This window comes from Uloborus diversus, chromosome 1 (genome assembly GCF_026930045.1).
Source record: "Uloborus diversus isolate 005 chromosome 1, Udiv.v.3.1, whole genome shotgun sequence".
NCBI classification, from domain to species: domain Eukaryota; kingdom Metazoa; phylum Arthropoda; class Arachnida; order Araneae; family Uloboridae; genus Uloborus; species Uloborus diversus.
Window position 1 is genome coordinate 74632771 of NC_072731.1, and position 21737 is coordinate 74654507.

Consider the following 21737-nt stretch of genomic DNA (forward strand, 5'->3'; position numbering starts at 1 on the left):
GATAGGTTTGAATGTTTGTCAAAAACGATGTATAACACAATTAGAAGGTGTGGAAAATTTATTAATGCTGCAAAAATGCTTAAACCTCATTTATTGAAAATGCACAATATAGAGCGTTTCAATTTTAGCTAGGAAATCATGACCTGGGATAACCAATGAATATAAATAACTTTTTCTAACGAAAAGAAGTGGAGTTTGGATGGACCAAACGGACGGAAGTACTATTGGCATGATTTACGAAAAAAAAAGAAATATTCTACAAGCGCCAATTAGATGGAGGCTCTGTCAGAACTGGAGAGTGCTTTGCTTACAATGGTGTGTGCTCAGTTGCGTTTGTTTCAGGTAAAATGAACCCACAAGCGTATCAAAATGTCCTCCTGAGTCATCTTTTACCAAATGCTGAATTTATTGCTGGAGAAAATTGAAAATATCAGCAAAACAGCGCATCTATCCATCCGAGTAACAGTGCAAAAAATAGGCTCCAAGTAAACAATGTTGAAGCTTTGAAATGACCAACTAAGTCTCCCGATCTTAACCCAATAGAGAACTTATTTGGTGACTTAGCAAAAAGTGTTTGCAAAGGAGAGACATTTTACTTCATCAATAGAGCTGAAATCTACCATCGAAGATAATTGGTAAAAAATACATCCCGAATTTCGTCAAAAACTAGTTTCATTCATGAAAACAAGAATATTTGAAGTAATTTGAAGGAATGGCTCCCACACAAGCTTACAAATATTTGAATTTTTGTCCTCATATGCTTTTTCGATGTTGGCCTTAAAGATTTTACTCAGTTCAAATATTGATCTGTAATATTTTCTAATAATGAAACACTTACAATTAATTTTTTTTTTGTCTTTTTTACTTGTATTTAAGGTTAATAATTATCACTCATATGACTTTTTGATCCTAAGATTAAGGCGTGTCCAGTTTCTCAAAAAAGTGACCTGGACTTAAAGTTTTTACTCAGACTGTATCTGTAAATGTAATTTGAATAAATGTAAATTATACGGAAACTTTCTTTGCGTCTACGATCTGCAGTGTGACTCGTGTGTAATTGCAATGTTTTCAACTGTTTATTCATTTTTATTTATTTTACTTTTTTTTACAGCGCGAAAAAAATTTCGGACATGGGAAGCGACTCCAATTTTTCGTTTTTACACCAGAAAATAAGTGAAAAAATTGAAAAACAAACCTTTATCGAAAAAAATCGTTTCTGAGGATTTTTTAGATTTTTTTTGGGGGGGGGGGGGGGGTACGCGCTTGAGTGTCCCAACTTGCTACAAATGTTCATGCTTTTGAACTATAATCTTCTCTAACCCTTCAGAAGAATATTAATGTTGAATACAATGCTGTTTTCCCTATCAAATATAAATAATTACTATGTAATTGCAGAAAGCGTTATACAATTTGGGGGTGCGATGTCGAAAGGGGGTATTGGGAGTGAGGGGGGAAACGGTGGTCATAATTTGATTCAAAGGCTCATTTTACATGAGAGTCAAAAATTGGTGTCAGAAGCATTTTGAAGGGGTATTTTTTGACATTCAGTGCAATGGGTACCCAGGTACCTGGTTATTGAATCTAGGTATAAAAATTTTAAAGGCTAAAAAACTCCCCTCAAAACTTTTTTTGAAAACAACGTTACAACTTCCTTTAGTTCAGATTCATGTAAATAACAAGGATTAAAATCAATTTTAAAAAGACCTTGTTACAAGGTGTAAAAATTATGATAAAAGTTGCAAAAAGGTACCCGGGTACCCGGTCATTGACTCTAGGGTTAACTCAAACTCAAACTATGGCAGTTGAAAAAAAAATAAGAAAAGTGATGATACTAATTAGTAATGGCGAATCTAGGATTTTGTTTTAAGAGGGGCTCGCTAAGGTCAAAACAGTTGTAAATTGTCATTGTGTCTCAAACCTTTACTGAAGTGAATAAAGGAGACTGGGTAATTTTTCGAAATTGTAGTCTTTAAAATGCAATTTATACTATCTCTGGTGATATTTGGAGGAGGAAAGGTTCTATTATTTTTATAAAGGGTTCAAGCTCAGAGACTCTTCCTTGGAAACCACTTATAGTTGAAGTCCAAAAATGAAGTTTTAAATTATCTCTAAGAGGGGGGGGGAGGTGGAGGATCAAGAATGCTCTCTAATCTTTCGAAATTGAAGTCCTAGAAACGCAATTGTATGACATCTTTTGAAGACATTTGGGCAATGGAGATGAAATACACCGCCAGCTCAGTCATTCCAGCCGAGGACTGCAGTTTCATCCTTATTAGCACTCATCAGCTCAGCATAGGAAGTGACGGAGCTGGAGGTGGAAAATCTCTTAAGGAAGCCAAGACTGCCAAACAAACTAATTGCTAATATAGAATTAGCACTTACCAGACCTGTGACCGAAGCAATGGTTCGATTCAACACAAAGATTAAAGGCAACGCATTTTCGTGCTTAAAGCACGAAACTGCAGTCCTCGGCTAGAATGACTGAGCTGGCGGTGTATTTCATGTATTTCTGCTTTAGCCCTGGCTATAGGGCTGTAACTTACTGAAAAAATGGCGAATCTCTCACAGAAATGTTTTTTGAAATCTAAGTTCCATTTAGATGATGTTAGGAAGAAACGAATTCTAGAACGATCCTATGGAAATGTGTAAAAAATGGAAGTCCTAAAATGTTTAAGGACTTGAAAGAGTTCAGGGACTTTGGTCTTATAGGGAGGGGGGTGGTGCTGCAGCCCCATAGCCCATCTCCTAGATTTGCCATCGATAACACAAAATTTGAAGAATTGGAAACAGAACAACCCTCAAATCACTCAATGGCTTTTAATGTGTAGAAAAACTTTAAGCTTTTTTCGATGTATGTGGTGCAAATGAGAATGTTTTTTGGACAATGATTATTCCTTGAAAACAATAAAGCGATAATAAGACATTTAAAAGCAAATTAGCCGACTTGTTTGGTATTTTATGGAACAAAAACAATCACTAACAGGTGAACTTGTATGTCAGGGACTCTCAGCTCCCGCGGCACCCTGGAGTGCCGTAGGAGGAGACAAAGGGTGCCGCAAAGTGTCTATTTTATCAATATAGTATATGTAAGGTGAGTTTGCCAAATAAAGTCACATTGACCAATAAAGCTATCCCCCATTTTTTGAAGTAAGATTGTAAAAAATTGTTTGATTGTGACTTCATCTTCATCAGAAAGCCTAACTGATGATAAAGCATTATCAGCAAGTATTTTTTAATAACCTGGCAAATGTGTAGCACAAGTTATTGCAGAAGAGTGATGTAAAAACTACCTTACCTTATTTTGCTTCTACATGGTTCAAGGTACTATTAAAAAGTTTTTTATTGTTCTTGTAACCTAATTCATACGTAGTCATCTAATACACAAAGATAAATAAAAAGTCATTTTTTCCCTGTGATTTGATAACAAAGAAAAATGTTTTGCTAACTGTTAAGGCCGTGATTAGCCTTCTTGGCACTCTGGTGTCTTTATAAGGTGACGCCCTAGTATCGGGTGGAAGATATGCTTATGTGCTGCAGAAGCTGTTCATATATGTACGAATTGTGCCCCTTAGGGACAAAAAACAGAAATTAACAAATCATCACTTGCCCCGAATATGACGATCGATTCCTTCCTAGGAAGCAAACATGGAATGGTTGGTAATGTTTTTGAAGTTATCAAATGTAGTTTAATATAGATTGGTATTAAAGGATCTTTCAATTTTTTGTTTGTTTGTTTGATGGCTTTTTTTTCTTTAATTTTGTAAGTAGTAACCTTTGCTCAGCGTTTTCCTTATGAAGGCCAATGTTCTTAAGACTAAATCGCATTCTTTGCTAAAACTGGAGCGAAACAATTGAAACAACTTAAATTTTCACTTGGTTTTATTTTTTCCCTTAGTTTTTATGAGTCATATGATGAATATGCAAAAGCTGGAGCAATCCAGTCATAAAAGAGAAAGATTTTAGGTTATGAACTTTAAAGTAGCCTTATTTGGCGCACTTATCTAAATAATAAAACAGGTCTGGGGCTATGAGAAAATTCTAATTCTTCAAAGAGTGCCGTTAGTGGAAAAAGTTTGCGAAACCCCTGTTGTATGTTTTTCTTCACGAACATTTTTTTTTCGAGCTCTCAGTCATTAGGAGCAAACATCACAAACCCTTCACTCTCATTATGAGTGAGTTCGACTGTAGTTACTGCCCTTTGCTGGAGCAAAGAGAGAATTCAAACAAATTCCATAACAAGGACAGCACTGGTGAGCTCAGTCTTTTTAACAATTTTAAAGAACTACTTAGTAGGATTTTTTACCTCAACTACCAAATTCAAATTGCAACTTTTAGTGTAAATTTGAAAGTATTCCATTTTTCTTTCTCAATTTATCAAATTACGAATGTCAGCTTTTAATGATGTTGAAAAAATTTACTGTTAATTCTTTTCCAGATTCAGATGAAGAATCTGACCTCTATAACCGTGATGTCAATGGATATACGTCAGAACCTGATCCGAGCTTATTGGGAGATACAGATAAGGTAATGAGAAAATAGTTTAGAAATGAAGCACTTAGAAGCAAAGGGGTAAAATAGCAAAAAATAAAAATTTGAGAGAGAACTTGTAAAAATGGTAGGCGAAACTTTCATCTTGTTTTGTGACAAGAGCTGGTGCTAGTAACCTTAGCAGATGCTGCAATACAGCGTACTTCATAAAAAACTTCTCAATGAAGCTCTACCTTTGGTTTGAACTTTGCACATGTTTTACTTGCAACTAAGATTCACTTACATCCCCTTGCTTCTTGCTGCCTTGAATTATATTGTAGTACCTGGATGACCGAGCATCACTCGACTTTAAAAGTTTTTTTTTTTTCCTTTCGTAAAATCGTGTTTGTCTAAGGTTCAAAGTACTTTTTTAAATATGCTTGAAAAGCAAAGCGTTTACAAAATATTTCTGTTCTCGCCAATCCTTGCATCTGCTTACGAGAAAAGAGAGATGCAAGAGATACATGTAAACACTTCATCAGAATTATAATATTTTCAGCCATAAGAAGCCTATTACTGAATATAGGACTCCCTTCCCCCACAGACATCCACCTAGGGAAACTCTGAGCTGGTTGCATATAAATGTTTAATGTACGGTATCACCAAAAAATGTAGTTTCTTAGACCAAAGATGGTGACAGTAAATGTGGAAAAAAATTGCTAGAATTGAAAATGCACGGCGACCTACTAATAACACTAAAATACCAAATAAAAAATATTCTGAATGCAATTAAATCAGCATTTCGTTTTAAACTATCTGTTACATTTTTGTTTCCACCATAAAATTTTTCTGTCATTAATTATAAGAATTTAAACTTGGAGTCAATTTTACTATGGTGAATTTGGTTCTTAACCTCATACTTTCTTCCATACTATGTTGCGTTTCGCGATTTCATCCCAATTTTAAAAATATATGAAACTATTTGAAGTGTAAAAACGAAAATAATACACTCAAACAATAGTTTCGCTAAAAAAAAATTCCTAACATCAACTTACATAATGCTCTTGAATTTGTTTTCAACCAAGTGTGATTAAAATTAGCCAAAGTGGCTAATAATCAGCCAAGCCTGGCAACCCTAAGCAAGTTTGAAATTTTCAAACGACTAATTTTCATTGCTATGGTTTCAAATCCTCTGCCTTATGTGTCAATTCATAGTTTTTTTTTCAAGGCTTAACTTAAGCAGACTTCATTTTTAAAAACGAGTTTTTTGTAAGAAATCACGTTTTTACAGAAAAAACACTGATGTAGATGAACATAGAATGCAAAACTACAATTAAATCCAAAATTTCATCCAAATCGTTAGAGCCGTTGCCGAGATACGAAATACAAATATACACTGGTGTCCAAAAGTTAAGCATAATTGCTATTTATGTGAGTAATGAATGAAGTATGCATCGGAATAGGAGTAAACGTGATATGCGAAAGCAACACGGTTACAACACAATGAAACTATTAAAAAAACTGTAATATTTACTTTTATCATTCAAAAGAATAGTTTGAAAGAAAATTAGGCGTATGAGGAATCTACTCTTTACACAAAAAAAAAAGAAAAAAAATATGATAGTGGAGTTTAAAAATGTGTATGACCACCTCTGACAGCCATGCACGCTGCACACCGATTACTCATGCTTTCTATGACATGATGGATGAGTTGTGGGCTCAAACAGTTCCAAGCATGCTGGAGAGCTCTTTTTAGCTCCGGAACGGAGCTTGGCAGGGGAGAATGGGCTGCAAGTTCTCTCGCGAGAATATCCCAGACATGTTCAATAGGGTTCAAATCAGGGGAGTTCTCTGCCCACGTCATTCGCTAGATATTTTCTGATTCAAGGAAGTCATCGACCACAGCTGTACGGGGATATTGCGCATTATCACCCATGAATATGAAGTCAGGACCGACAGCACCTTGAAACAAGCAAACATAAGGTTCAAGAACTTCGTCTCCGTATCTTTTACCACTGACAGGACCTTTCTCACAAATAAGGAGGTCGCTGCGACCGTCCAACATAATGCCCGCCCACACCATTACTCCCGCTGACGCAAAGTGGTGTCTTTCTCTTATGTTTCGCTGTTGGAAACGAGTTCCTTTTTCTCTCCATGCTGTTACCTGATGAGAATCACTCTGTAGAGTAAAGCGGGACTCATCACTCATCATCATATTGGCCCACTGTCCCCACACTCCAATGGTGATGTTGCAAGCTCCAGTTTAAACAACCGCGTTTATGCGCTGACGTGAGTGGAATGCAAACTGCTGGTCTTCTGGCATACAGACCAACATGATTGAGTCTCCTGTAAATAGTTTGCCTCGAAATTGTTATTCCTGTGGCGGCACTGAGCGCCAAACCCAGTTCTCTGGTACAGCTGTCCCTATGACGTCACGCAGAAATTGCCAGAAATTGATCTTGGCGAGCGGTTTTGACTCTTGGTCGACCTGGTACTGACCATCGGAGAACATCACTCGTATTTTGAAACCTCTGCCACAGTCTCAAGATTACATACTGAGCTACATTAAGAATACGAGACACTTCGGATTGCGGTTGTTTAGATTCCAGTATTGCAACGATTCTTTCCTTCGCAAACATGTCTAATTGGCACTTTTGTGCCACTATTAATCTTGTTTCACCAAAATAAATGTTTCTTGGTACAGCAATTGCATGAAACGAGCTTGAACTCTCTAAAATGTGAGAGTCGTTTTATCCACATTCCGACAAGCGCACCTATTTCGCGAATGATGCCATCGACTATGATATTTTGCATAAGCAAAATGTTTCTTCTTCAACCAATGAATCTCCATAAGTAATTTTATATAATTTTATGAACATTTACAAGAGTTTTCTTACATTTTATGAATTATGCTTAACTTTTGGACACCAGTGTATATATATACATACATACCCACAAGAATTACTCATTTAAAGATATAAGATTATAGTTAAAGCATGCCTTCCAAATTTACTGTTTTTCTAAAGAGCTTCCGCCTTTCCACCGTTTTTTTAGGCTGCCTCATGGTTTCCTCTTTAGTATGATTTCCTTCCGCTTTTTAGATTCAGCTAATTTAAAAAGAAAAAAATGCTTCAAACTCAAGAAACAAAAAAGGATAAAAAATTTACCCAAATCAGAGATTTTTTTCTACCCATTATTTTTTTACCCAAAAGTGCTAGCTACTGTGTTGGTAATTATTGATATTGTTCAGCACGGCCAGATTTAAGTACATTTTGTAAATTATTTTATTCATTAAAAAGTTCTTTGTTTCCCATTTTCATATTTCTTATAGAACAATGCAATATTGTTGCGTCTGAGTTCATTTTTTTTTTTCGATTATTATTATTAAAGTTTGTTAAAAGGCTAGAAAAAGAATTTTTCTTTTGAACCTTAATTCGAAAACGTTTAAACAAAATTCTGTAATCATTTTGAAGGTGAGTTTTCAAATGTCGGGAAGTTATATGTTGATCTAACTAAAATTCTAGTTTTAAAACTTATTTTAAAATATTTTCAAAGAAAAATAGTACTGTTTCTTTTTTTCTGTTTTTTGATACAAATCATATTGTTTATTTCTTGTTTTTCGAAGTAAAATCTACTGTTTCTGTTTATTTCATATGCAGCAAGTATATTAATGCATAATAAGTATTTTTCTCTTATTATTTTCATTTTCCTGAATGAAGTAACAGATTCATGAAATTATGAAAAAAAAAAGAGATTAACCAATTTTTGTAGCATATAAATGCATTTTCCATTATTGTGTGCAAAATATTCTATTGCCAAAAAAAAATCTGTTTCATTTGATTCCATTTTTGTTTCACCTTTCATTTTTAAAACTTGCTGTCTCAAAAAAGTAACATGAGAAAGAATGATTCTGAATTTACCGAAACCTAGTGACCTTGCAAAACCATAATTGCAAGTGCTTAGTGGGAAAATGTCAATCAAGAACACCAGTTACCAGTTTTCCTTTGCATACTAATTACTCAAATTATTATGCAAAGGTGTTCAGCAGCTAGCTGATATCTGTATCTTTTAAAAGTTTTATAGGGGAGAGAGTGAGAAAGTATTTAAATTGTAACCAAGGCAAAGCACATGGTACAGATTGACTTAAATATGATTATGTTTAGTTCATGTTCATATAGATGTCCTTAATTTTAGAGGCCCTTCAATTTGCTGGTCTGAAATTAAAAAGTACCAAAAATTTTCCGGAAAATGTTTATGTATCTAAATAGTCAGCAATTTTTATTAACCTAATAAAGTATTAATTTTTGTAATGTACTAGTTTAAGCTTTTTTTTAACATGAGTTCAAAATGTATTACATGATTTTAAAGCAAGGTTTTTAAATTATTTATTTACTTTTTTTTAAAGGTGAGTTCAAAATTTATTACATCTCTTTGTGTGAAGGGTTTTTTACTCACTTGAGCTCCAAAATATGCATACTAATTTGTAAAACATTTTTTGTCTAAAGTATTGATATGAATTGTTAAATCTTATTACAGGAAGATGATATTGAAGAAGATTATTCAAGATCACAACATGATAACATTGGATCTTTATCAGATGTTGAATATTCCATAGAAAGAGACTTATGATTAATTTATTGGTTACATATTATTTTTAAGAATTATGACAGTTTTTATTTATTATTTATATGTGTGCAATTAAAGATGTGTATATAATAAACTGTTTTATAAATCAATTTTGTAGTGTTACTTTTTTACTATTTTAATAACTGAAGCTGTACACACACATATATTGGGGAATGTAGGTCAGAGCAAAATAGTTAAGATAGCTTAATTTTTTTTAAATGAACATATTGGAAATTTGTTTTTAAAATTACAATACATAAGAAGGAACAGTGTATTTAAAAAAGCATTTGAATAGAAACATTTTTTTATTTTTGGCATTAAATTCGTTTCTTTAAAAAAAAAAGTGGAAAGTTTACCTGTTTTTTTCCCCATGACAGCTAAGTGAAAATTTTTTTTAAAAATCTTTCAAAATACTTTATATTTGATTATTGAAAATATTTTTGGTTAAATAAATGAGTGAATAAGTGGAAAATGAAGCTATAAAGGAATAAATTAACATCTGAGGAAAAAACAAACGAGTGAATGAATGAGAAAATAAGTGACTTATTTAATAGAGTTTTATTACTAAATGAATTCATAAGTGAATTCATAAAGGATTGAACAAAGTAAACGAAATGAAGGATTTCACTTTACCCCACATGCAATTGACTAATTGTACAAAATGTTTAAGCAAGAAATAAGCTTAATATTAAATAAATAATGACCAAATATTAGTAGGTTCCAATTTTTTTTTAAATGTTAATTAGCTGTGTTGCCTGGTCCACCTTGAAAATAAACATTGTGTCAAGTGACATATGTTCAACAATCAGACTTGAATAAATAAATTTAAAAAAAACTTCATGCAAAATTTCCTTCCCAAACAATGACGACAGATATTAAAATACATTTTAGAAATTAATCGAGAAAAATGGATTTAAAAAAGCGTAACCATGGAAACACAAAATAAAATAAGTTTGAGGAACCAAAATGCAAAAGAAAATGGTTTACAATTTGAAAGGATATGAGATTTTTTGAACTTGATTTAAAAAGGCTTGTGACTTTTTTCCATTTGGAGATGGAAGCTTGGTTTTTCGATCATAGGTTGAGATGGATCTGGAGTAAAAAAATGTCTCTATTTCCAATGGTGTCAAAAAGAAAACTGTTGTACAGTTCCTTCACTTTTGATATATTTAATTAAGGAAGTAATGCCTAAATTTCAGCTATGCCTAAAAAAATTCGAGCTAAAAACACCAATAACTCCCGCCGCAATTAAGTTAGAGCATTGAAACAAATTGCGTGGAACGCGGAAAATTCTACCCTTTCTAACGATATGTAATAATAATATGTGCAAGCAATTTTTCAGCCCAATATTCGAGAATTTATTTTAAAATCGGGCCTAAATTGGAATTTTAAAAAAAAATGCTCGTCGAATTTTTTCGAACCGGTCCACAAACTTTTCCAGAGCTGAATGGAAGATACTGAAAATTTCAGCGAAATCGGTCGGGTAGCTCTTAGTCAGGGGGCTATGGGGGAAGAAACTGCATTTTGTGATAAAATTTTGAAACTGGCATGTTTGTAGACATTGTATATACAAATATTTTAGGAAGGGGAGACATTCCAAAAACCCTCCCCCCCCCTGGCGGCCATTTTTGGTCCAAAACCAAAAATGGCGATTTAAAAAAAAATGTATAATTTTTTAACATTGGTTATATCACTCCATAGATGTTCATTATACTTTTTACCGTTTAAAGCTCTATTAAACATCTAATTTCAGAAAAAAACTCACAAAAAGTGGATTTAAAAAAAATCGATATTTTTAAATTGTAAATTCTCTGAATATGAATTTCCCCCCCTCATAACATAATTACTACTTTCTAAATTTAATTAGGGTTATATCAAAGTAGGGTTCCAGTCATCCGAACTCTAAATGCTCGAACTGTCCAATTATCCGGCCATGACGCACCTCGTTTTTTTATGACTGAGCACGCAAAATCGAAACTATTTCCGAAGTGAATAAGATAATTAGGATTTGAAGGAAAATGGGGAAATTAATGTCAAGGCAACATAATTCTAATGGAAAGAAATTTAAAGTTTGAATTTTAAATTTCTTCTTTTTACTACTATTATTACTATTGTAGTTGTCTTTAATTCTCCATTACTTGATTCTGTGCCAAATAGACGCTCAAGGGATCTTGTGCAGCAATCATGTGACAAGGACCCTGACGGTTTTCTGTGTACGGAAATCCACTAGCTGAACACTTCTGAACCTGATACCAAAGAAATACAAAGCCCAATCAACGCGACACCCAGCTGAAAAGCAATAAAAAATTATGAAGTTCTTGAATGTACTCAATTTAATGTATTTCGTTATTCTTATTGAAATGAATGTGAACATGGGCGGATTTATGGGAGGGTGAGGGGGGTCAATGCCCCCCCCCAGTCTTGGGAGGACTTTATACATGGTAACAACACACCTTCAAAAATGTGAAAGAAAAAATAATGATTTTTTTTTTTTTGAAAAGTTCAGAAGTGAAAATGAAGAGAATAGCGACTGTCCTTTTTTTGATGGGGGGGGGGGGACTGTACACTGGTATTACAAAGAGTAAAGCTGTGGCCGAGTTGTTGAAATGTGTTGAAAACGACTACTTTGAATTGAAAACCATTAGAGCAAGTATATGAGTGAAAATATGAGTAATCAGCCGCTATACGACTGTTTCAACAAATTGGAAACTAAAACAAAGATTAAAAAAAAAAAAAAGAAAGAAACAGATTTACCTATAAACTAAACAACCTATAGTTTAGGGCAGCCGCTTTGTTGAAGGCCCCCAACTCCGGAAAATTTCATGATTTGTTCTTTAAAGAAAAGAAGAAAAGTACTTGAAAAAATAAATTCCATTTTAAAGTGCTTGAAAATTTGGAGAAGTGTGGATACCAGCCAGAAATTAAAAAATTTATAACAAATGATGGGGGGTAGGAAGAGAAATGCCGAAATGTGTCAAATTTAGCTCCTTGCCACATCCTGCAAAAAAAATATTAAAAAAATCATGGTTCTCACGTTTCTGTAGCATATTACTTGAGATAAATTTTTGTGACTCGCATGTTTCATATATTGCTGTTTATTTAATTCCGAATGCAGTAATTTTGGAAATTATTTTGTATTACTTGCGTTTATCTTACTTCTTCTGCAGATTGTTAATATGTTCAGCCCAGAAGGAAGCAAAAAAAAAAAAAAAAAAAAAACACTACCTCTATTTTTTCTTTACGTTTTTTGCACTACTTGTAATTGAAAATAAAAAGTTGTTGTAATGAGAAAACAATAGTTTTTTTCTTCTTTTAAACTTCAAATGTTGTTCGTGATGCCCCTTGGAGCAGCCAAGGTAATGAATAACGAAGGCGTTAATACGCTTTTGATGCTAATATGAGCGGCTTCTATTTGACTGAGCCCCATTGTAGGTGGAAGTCCGACTTTTATTCAGACACATATAGTACAATTCAGATTTATTACAATACAAGGAAATCAGAAGAACACCCAGGGCAGTAGGCGGGAATCAGATCCGTGCCTCTCTGCATGTAAGCAGTTTCTGAGCAATACCGCTCGGCCACTGAGGCCCGAAACTTGAAATAGTTGTTTCTTACAAATTTAGAACAATACTGTAAAACAGTACAATCAAGTACTAAATTTCAGAGACTGGAAAGGCCAATTTAAGTGCATTAAATAATTTTAACTGTTCTCGAGTCCTTGAAACCGATTAGACGAGTCTTTGAAATTCCTAAGCAAAGTGTGCTTCAACTTTATTTCTTATCAAGTGTATAAATTATAAATTGTCCAAATGGGCCTATTTTCTAAATCTATACACCATTTCTTTAAAAGCATTTTTTTACTATTGATCATTTTGTATTTAATTCATTGTTGTATTTGTCGGTGGGTTGGAGGCGTGATCAAAACTGATTAAATTGAGCCGACAGCCAAAGTAAGCAAATAACAATGCATAATCTTCTATTCTTTCTCGCTTTTTCTCTCTGAGAACTGCTGTAATTGATTTGTCAACCAGAAAACAATTTTTACTGTGTATTATCGTAATTTGCAAAAGAGTTTTGTTATTTGTCCCCGAGATTTTAGTAGTTTCAATTAGCCCTTCTAAGACTTCAAAATGCAGAATTTTATATCTATTTTACAAAAATTCCTCCAGGGGAGAAACCCCCCGGACCCCCTAAAATTGGAGATATTCTATTTCCTACTTAAAAGGGACTCCATTTTCTACCTTAGACCTTATGTATAATGCATGGCCTTTTTTGCCACTGATAGAAAAGTTGACCAGACTACTTAAGAGACCCAAACACTGAAATAGCTTAGGGGCACGCTAAGTCTAAACCAGCCAGTTGTAATCAATACAACTGATAATGCTAAAAGAAAAAAATGCTGCCTCCCCCCCCCCCCAGGTACTCAGTTCTAAATCCGCCTATGAATGTGAAGCTATTAGCGTGATAATGAAAATTTTAATAATAGAAATAAGGTAAATGTAATTGACCGGCAGCACCTTTTTGTAATTATAGTTTTTATAACATTATTACTAATCATATTTTGAAAGTGGTTATATGAAATATGGACTAACAGTAATTAGAAAATGAAAATATCATCTTGAAGGTGACATCTTGGTTTTATTTTGAGGCGGATAGGTCATGTCACCGGCAGTGGAAAAGTTGTTCTGAGAAATGGGTAATGTATTGATGTCATCGTCGTCCCCTTCGTCTTGGATAAATATTTTGATTCCGTTGTTGCAACTGCCCCTGCAATGCAAGCTTGCGAGAGTAGTTTAACGATGATTTTCAACAAGTAACCTTCCAGTCACTTGTAGAAAAGCAATCGGTCAAAATCATCTTCAAGAATCCGACAGGAGCAACATTCGATTCCGAGAATTTCGGCGCGAGTCGGTTGTTTCTCCTTTCCCAAACCACCAAACCGGTACTTCACCATTAAGTTCCTAGCTACAGGTGTACCTGGTGGTACGGCAGAGTTAGAAATCAGTCTTGATGTTTGCAGCTACTTTGATAAATGATCTGTAAGGGAACTCGTTGAGGGACTTTTCTGTGACTAGAGCACCGTACCCATTAGAGATAAATGTGACCCCAACAGCCTCAATGGATTCAAGGGAAGAAGAACTGTTGATCTATACCTTAGATACATGTAGTATGATTTTAGATTTCTGGTACATTTTGACAGCAGAATGATGTGATCATTTGGGGATTTGGCTATCAAAGAAACAACCAGGATTACTTCCTCTCAAACGATAGCTACCGATGAATTTTACCATCTGATGATAGCCGTCTTCGCAATATAAATGTCAACATCACCAAAAGCTTAGAGCGTATTTGTCTCGTTTTTTAACAGTTTCATCATTTGCGGATATGTCAGCTGACTTATTATGAAAGTTGGAAAGAGACCTTCTCGTTTGATTGTCGTTTCAATGTTCTAACTGTTATTGATGTTTTTATGGTTTATGCAGCTGCCTCTTTTTGCCTAACAGTTTTGTAGACAAGGTACCATCATTAACAACAAATTCAATTTTTATTAAATCAATGTCATTATCAATTTCCTTAAGCAGTATGCATAGTGATGACGTTCTGCACGTCCTCAATCCATCTATTCATACTGTAAACCACTGGAAATATAACATATATGTAGAAAAACAATTTCAAAATAAATTTAGTTAATTTTCACTTTTATTCGAAACAAGTTTTTCCTGCCGTTTCCAATTCCGAGATATAATCGAAAACCACAAAATCTGGCTCCCCTTCCCTCCTAGGGTTGGAGACTTTCAGTATGATTACTTATTAATCACTTTTAACAAATTTCTTACTGAAGAAGTGCTAACTTTCTGCACTTCCTCAGTGCACTTTCGTTAAATAATGCCATGGGTATGGAGCTAATTTATACTGCATATACGTAGTTCTGCAAATCTTCGTTCTATTTCTTGGTAAGGGGCTGTCCATAAATGATGTTACAATTTTTTCAACATTTTTGACCCCCTTCCCCATATGTCACAAAGTATTTTGCATAAACTAATTTTTATAAACATATTCATATTAAAAAAAATGCTTGATGTCACACTTCTTACTCCCCTTTTGTCACAATTTTACGACCTGTAGGGTCGACCAGTAGGTCGGGGTAATTTTCCTAATTTAAAGTTTTAAAAACGCAAATTTAAGGTCAATTTGGTTTCTTAAAGGGAGTTATAACTCCCTTTTGGATCCGTACTTAAACGACTCACCTAATGTTGACTAGTTCAGAAGTTGCCACGCAGGATACAATCAAGACTCACTCCCTCACCTTCCTCAGATCCGGTACTGCTACATTACCAAATTTGAATGATTCTCTTATTCACTAATTTAATAGAGATCGAAATGTGAACGGCTTTGCCAAGAGATCATTTTACAAATTAAAATCCTTTCCTTAAAATGAATGACTAAATGTGAAACTCATTATATGTAAAGGAATTACTTGATATAATACAGCAGTACAAGCAATTATTATACGAGTTGTGAATATTCTTTTTACTTTCTTCTATATCTAATATATAGAAGAAAGTATTGGATTCGTGCAAATTTTCGAATTTCGAATTTTGACGGATTCGAACGTTTTGAGGTGTGCTGAGTCCATTTCGACCATTTTTGGAAAATGTCTGTCTGTCTGTGTGTGTGTGTGTATGTATGTGTGTGTGTGTGTGTATTTATGTGCGTCACGTCTGTGTGTGACCAGTTTTTTGTGGCCGCTCTACAACAAAAACTACCGCATGAAATCGAACGAAATTTGGTACACATATGTGCCCCTATGTGAACTTGTGCCCATTAGTTTTTGGCGCGAATTCCTCCAAGGGGGGTGGAGCAATGGGACGTTTTTCGAGTTACGCGTGCTTGCTATTCCTCAGGAAGTAACTGGCGGAATCAAACAAAATTTGGTCCATATGTTGGTATTAACAGGAACAGGTGCTGATTCAATTTTGGTGTCAATAACTCAAACGGGGGTTGAGCTATAGAACGTTTTTTGTCGTCAATTGTGACTGCTGTATCTCAAGAAATAATGAACGGAATGAAAGAAAAATTTATCGGCAAGTAGCCCTTAGTGGGTATAAGAACTGATTTTATTTTTGTGTCAACAGCTAAAAAGGGGGTAGCGCAATCACCCGTTCTTTTTTTCCATTTTGAGTGCCCTATCTCAAGAAGTAATGCTACGTTCTGGTTGAAATTTGGAATATATGTGAATCCATATGTAAACAGGCTTTGGTTCAATTTTGACGCCGATCGCTCCAAGAGGTGTTGATTTTCTTTTTTTTTTTTTTTTTTTTTTTTTTTTTTTTTTTTTTTTTTGCGAATAAAAATATTTTTATTAATGCAGCAATAAGAAAGATAATTCGTAATAGATTGTCGTCTGCGTATTTCTCGTGATTTTAATTGTATGGAAATGAACGGAAATATTATCTCAATGATTTAAAATTTTTAACTGTGCCATCTTATGTTTGTTAACAAATAAAATATTTGTAATTAATTCAAGCAAGGCTTTTAAAATAACTTTCAATTTTCGCTCTTTGCTTTGCTTTTGCAATAATTCAGACATTGGGATAGTCGTCAAGTTTTTGCATGTGTAATTTTGTTTTTGTTGGGAATATTGCTTCCTCGTCAAGCATGGGGAGGGATCAGAAAAAAAAGAAAAATATAGAAGAAAGTTTCGTGATGGCCACAACATACTAGTAATTGTATGGAAATGATCGGAAATATTATCTCAATGATTTAAAATTTTTAACTGTTGCCATCTTATGGTTGTTAACAAATAAAATATTTGTAATTAATTCAAGCAAGGCTTTTAAAATAACTTTCAATTTTCGCTCTTTGCTTTTTCAATAATTCAGACATTGGGTTGGTCGTCAAGTTTTTGCATGTGTAATTTTGTTTTTGTTGGGAATATTGCGTCCACGTCAAGCATGGGGTGGGATCAGAAAAAAAAAGAAAATATAGAAGAAAGTTTCGTGATGGCCACAACATACTAGTTTTATAAAGTGACCATAAAATTTATTCTGCCTTAGTGAAAATTTTGTAGTCAATGACCAATCAAAGCAATTGTTGAATCAGATAGTGCTATCCTGAAAATGAACAAGAAATCGCCCTCCTATTTAAACCTCTATCCTTTTACTCTTGTTGTCACTTTCTTTTTAAAAAAATGTATTTTTTTTAATTCGGTGGTTTTCTAGGAACTTACTTAAAATCAGGTGGTACTTTCATCATATAACGAAAGGTTATGAAATTTTTTGTTTCCTCCGTAATAGTTAACTTTAACAGCAAAAAGAAAAGAAAAAAAAAACATGGTCCCTTGACTTTACACTACCACCTCCCTCAGTCTGTAGCTTCAGACGAAGGAAGAGAAAAAACAAAGAATAGAGATGAGATGTCCACAAGAAAAAGACATATTTTGTATTAGAGTAATTTTACTATCTTAGTCGTACTAAAACCTTACAATTCGATGATATTTTTTTTTCTTTTTTCCTCTAGTAATAGATCGAAAGCGTGGTTTTCTTATTGGGAAAACGCGTTAAATTTTTTCACATCAAAAATGTGAAATTTCCGCGCTCCAAAAGCGCCCCCTCCCTAGCTATGCCACTGTATATACCCAAAAGAATTGCTCGTTTAAAGATAAAAGATGAAACCTGTGCGTTGTTTTCTTTGCACTGTTGGCATTGAAATAAGGAAACGACGTTTACAGCGGTTTTATTAAGTTTGCTTTTTGACAAAAATGTCACTATGAATGAAATAAACAATATTGACATTGTAAAGATGATAATTTAATGCAAACGTAAGATATTTTCCTTTTAATTTTTTACTTATTTTATTATATTTTATTGATTCTATTCAGCTGAGGAAGAACAGGTTTTAAAAAAATTATATGATAATGTAAAATTTATCTTGTTCAGTAAAATAAGAAATGACAGCGTCAAATAGCATAAATCGCGGATTACAGCAGACAAGTGTTTCGGCGAAATAAGGAACGTTTTTTAAGCTCTTTTATTATACTCGGCCTGATTGTCATGGAGTAATCGGAGGCCTGGTTTTGCTTACATTTCAACCACTAGATCACTAAAGAGACTTCTGGATTTCACTAAATGATTTGCTTAATCTAAGGCACAACTTAACGCTGAAAAATTAAAATTCTGAAATAAAATTATTATTTCGGTTAAGATGGAAAAACGCAAATTTCATGTAATTTCCCCATTAAATGTTCAAACATGAAGCCCATTGTTACAAATTTTGTTGCCTTGTAACAGTAATGTTAAAAGCAATCATAATGAAAATTTTCAATCAAGGCTTCTCTGAAGCGAGGATGAAATTAGCAAGCATAAATCCTAGTGAGGAACAAGGGTTAAATTTTAGTCCCAACTGTTTAATGTTTTAGAAACGTAAAAACTTTTTTTTCCCTTTCAGTACCGAGCATTTATGTGAAAAAATAAAAGTTTTGCGATGGTAAATTTATTCTATTTCTGAAGTACATTTACACTAAAAGAATAAAATAACAGAATTTAAAAAAAAAACTAAGCACTTTTCATAACGCACTCAAAAAGACAAAATAACCTTTCTGGGTCAGAAAGGACATTTAAGAATTCCTGTAGCTTTCGAAAATTCCAAGAAAATGACACCACAAACGATGAAAAGTGCGGTTCTAGTCATTTCAAACCAAACTTTCCCAATATGAAAAATATGCATGTTTGAACACTCAAAGTTATGATTGAAAGCTAGATAATGATAAGAGACAAATCCTCTTCTTGACCTGAGCTGCACTTTTCTTCGTTTGTGGTGTCATTTTCTTGAAATTTTCGAAAACTATAGGAATGCTTAAATTGTCCTTTCTGATCCAGAAAGGTTGTTTTGTCCTTTTGATTGCGTTATGAAAAGGGCTTAATATTTAAAGAAATTCTGTTATTTCAATGCCAATTTGTGCTATTTGACGTTGTTACTTCTTATTTCACTTTTTATGCAAAAAGGCATTGGTTTAACTTATCTTGTTCTCTTCATTTATTACGTCATGAATTCGTCCGGTATAAACCTGTGCGCTGTTTTCTCTGCACTGTTAATATTGAAATAAGGAAACTACATTTACAGCGATTGTATAAAGTTGGTGCTTTAACAAAAACATAACATATCAAGGGTTCCCGAACTTATTTATGCGGATTGTTTGTTTTTCTCGGACCCCTACCTTAGGACGGTTACAAAATTAGTAAAACAGTGCCATATTTACATTCGAAAGTTGAAAGCAGAATGCATGGAAATATTATGGAGCAAATAAAAATTTTCCGAATGACCTTGATAGTGTGAAAATTCGCATTAAGGGTTTTCGAAAGCTCTTAATATTGAATGTTACTACAGTAATTAAGAACATTTTTGATAGCAAGCTAAGAGATAGTGTGATAGGTTTTACTACAGAATGGAAAATTAAAAGAAAACAACATAACTTTTTATAACTTTTTATCCATACTTTAAGTAATTAAAACGGCACAAAATGCACTTCTGGTAATATTACTATACAGAATGTGCACAAAAAAGAATGTTTTTAATGACAAGGGTGAATTTGACGCTTCAACAGTACACGTTTTATACTTAATCGTAAATTTGTCATGCTTATGGTGCCTTATTGCTCTCATAAACTTGTCAGTTTCGAGTGAAATAGATAATTTTTTTGAAAATTTTGTACGTTCACTTTTTTACTGATCAGTAATTTATTTCCTGAAATGTATAATTTTGACCACTTTTTATGAAAGTTCAACGCAGTTTTAACATTTAATTTAAAGAAAAATTTTAAGCGCTCTTTTATTTGGAACATGTTATTTTCTAAATGTCCGCAATAATCATTTCTACAAATCTATGCATTAATGTAAATCAATGCAGATGGTATTATGCAGTCAAATAAAGTTTAAACATCAAGACAATTATTTCATATATTTTTAACATGCTCTAAAAATGTAGAAAATATGTATAAAACGCAGTTTTTAAAATTATACACTACTGACAACAAAAAGTATCATTGAAATCTCTCCGTTATAGAAAAAAATAATCCTTAGCGATTCAAGAAATATGTAAACACGTGCACACATCCAAACTATTGACCGAGAGGAGAAAATACTTCATTTAAGTTTTGTTTCATTTTTAAATCACTTAGCGTGCATGACCCAAAGCAAAAACCCCTGTCAGAGCTGATGCGTAAGACCACTCGTAGCTTTAAAAAATAATTGAACTACAGAGTGATGTTTTTTTTTTTTTCTTTTTTTTCGTGTTTTTGAAATGGTTTGAAGTTTGGATATGAGCAATAAAAAAATTCGATTGTTTGGTCATTTTTTAAGTAACCCTGACCTTAAATCATCTCGGTTGTCAATGCAGGCATTTTTTGTGAAAGAAATTACTTTATCATAGCTCAAATTGATTGTATGCAGAAAAATATAACTGAAACAATTTTTTTTTAAATTCCGCAGAAAGAGATGGAATTTTTTTATTTTCCCCAACTTTAAAACAACGTTCTAAAACTTCTTTCATTGGAGTTCATTTTTCTGTCCTGTAAAATCTTGTAGTCATAGTATAAAATAAGTATTAAGAAAGCGGAGTCCCTGTGGACCATTTAAAGAACTACTATTGTAAATGAAATAAACAATGAGGTTGACAATCTAAATGCGGCAATTTTAGACCAACTTGAGACAAAATGTTTCATTTATTTTATTACCTTTTTGTTAGTTTTATTCCGTTGAAAAAAACAGGTTTTAAAAAATTTATATGATGATAATGTATAATTTATCTTGTTTCTTCATTTTAATACGAAATGAATTCGTCCGGTATAAACCTGAGCATTGCTTTCTTTGCACTGCTAAAATTGAAGTACGGAAACTACATTTACAGCGAGTGCTTTGACAAAAATGACATTAAAAATAAAATAAACCAGGGGTTCTAAAACTTTTTCGACTTGCGGAACCCTTTGAATAATTAGAACTTTCTCACGGTACCCGAGCCCATGTCTACTATATAAGTTAAGTGCACCAAACAAGACCACCCTGAGGTACATAACCTAGTTTCTCGCTCATTTATGATTGAATTGGTTTCAGCTTTTGCATGGTCACAAAATGACTCATACATAAAAACTAAGAAAAAAATAAAAAAAGTGAAAATTTAAGTTTTAATAATGTTTTTCCAGCGGTTTTAACAAAGAAAGACGGTTTAGCCTTACTGGGATCATAAATTAGTCTTCAAGAACAATAAATACCTTTTTTCATACTAGTAACCTGTATAATAAGGTTAAGTAGTTTTGACATCATTCGTTTGCAATAACTTTTGTTACCTTGTTTCTATTGCCTGGTAATTAAAAACTACTTGTTGAGAATATTTTATCATCAGTTAATTTTCTGATGACGACGAAGTCACGATCTAGCAAATTTTTACTGTGCTACATGAATGAAGAGATTACTTATTGGTGAAAATGACCTTAATTTGCACACCCACCTTAAATACATGTTGATACTATGGACACTTCGCGACATGCCCTCCTCTCTTCCTACGGCACCCAGTTTGAGAACCCCTGAAATAATAATAATGAAAGATATCTGCAAGGAAATTTTTCCTTTTGAATTTAACAGTTCAAAAAA

At 33.4% G+C, this 21737-nt stretch overlaps 1 protein-coding gene across 2 annotated transcripts in view; it reads left to right on the top strand.

Annotated features, from left to right (window-relative positions):
* LOC129234651 (neuropathy target esterase sws-like) overlaps nucleotides 1-9203 on the top strand; it is a 124245-nt gene extending 115042 nt beyond the window's left edge. For both annotated transcript variants that reach the window (XM_054868691.1, XM_054868690.1), the window contains exons 32-33: nucleotides 4436-4524; nucleotides 9004-9203. In XM_054868691.1, the coding sequence (XP_054724666.1) occupies nucleotides 4436-4524; nucleotides 9004-9096 (182 nt within the window). In that variant the 3' untranslated portion in view covers nucleotides 9097-9203. The remainder of the gene's footprint in view (nucleotides 1-4435; nucleotides 4525-9003) is intronic.
* The last annotated feature ends 12534 nt before the right edge of the window (nucleotides 9204-21737 follow it).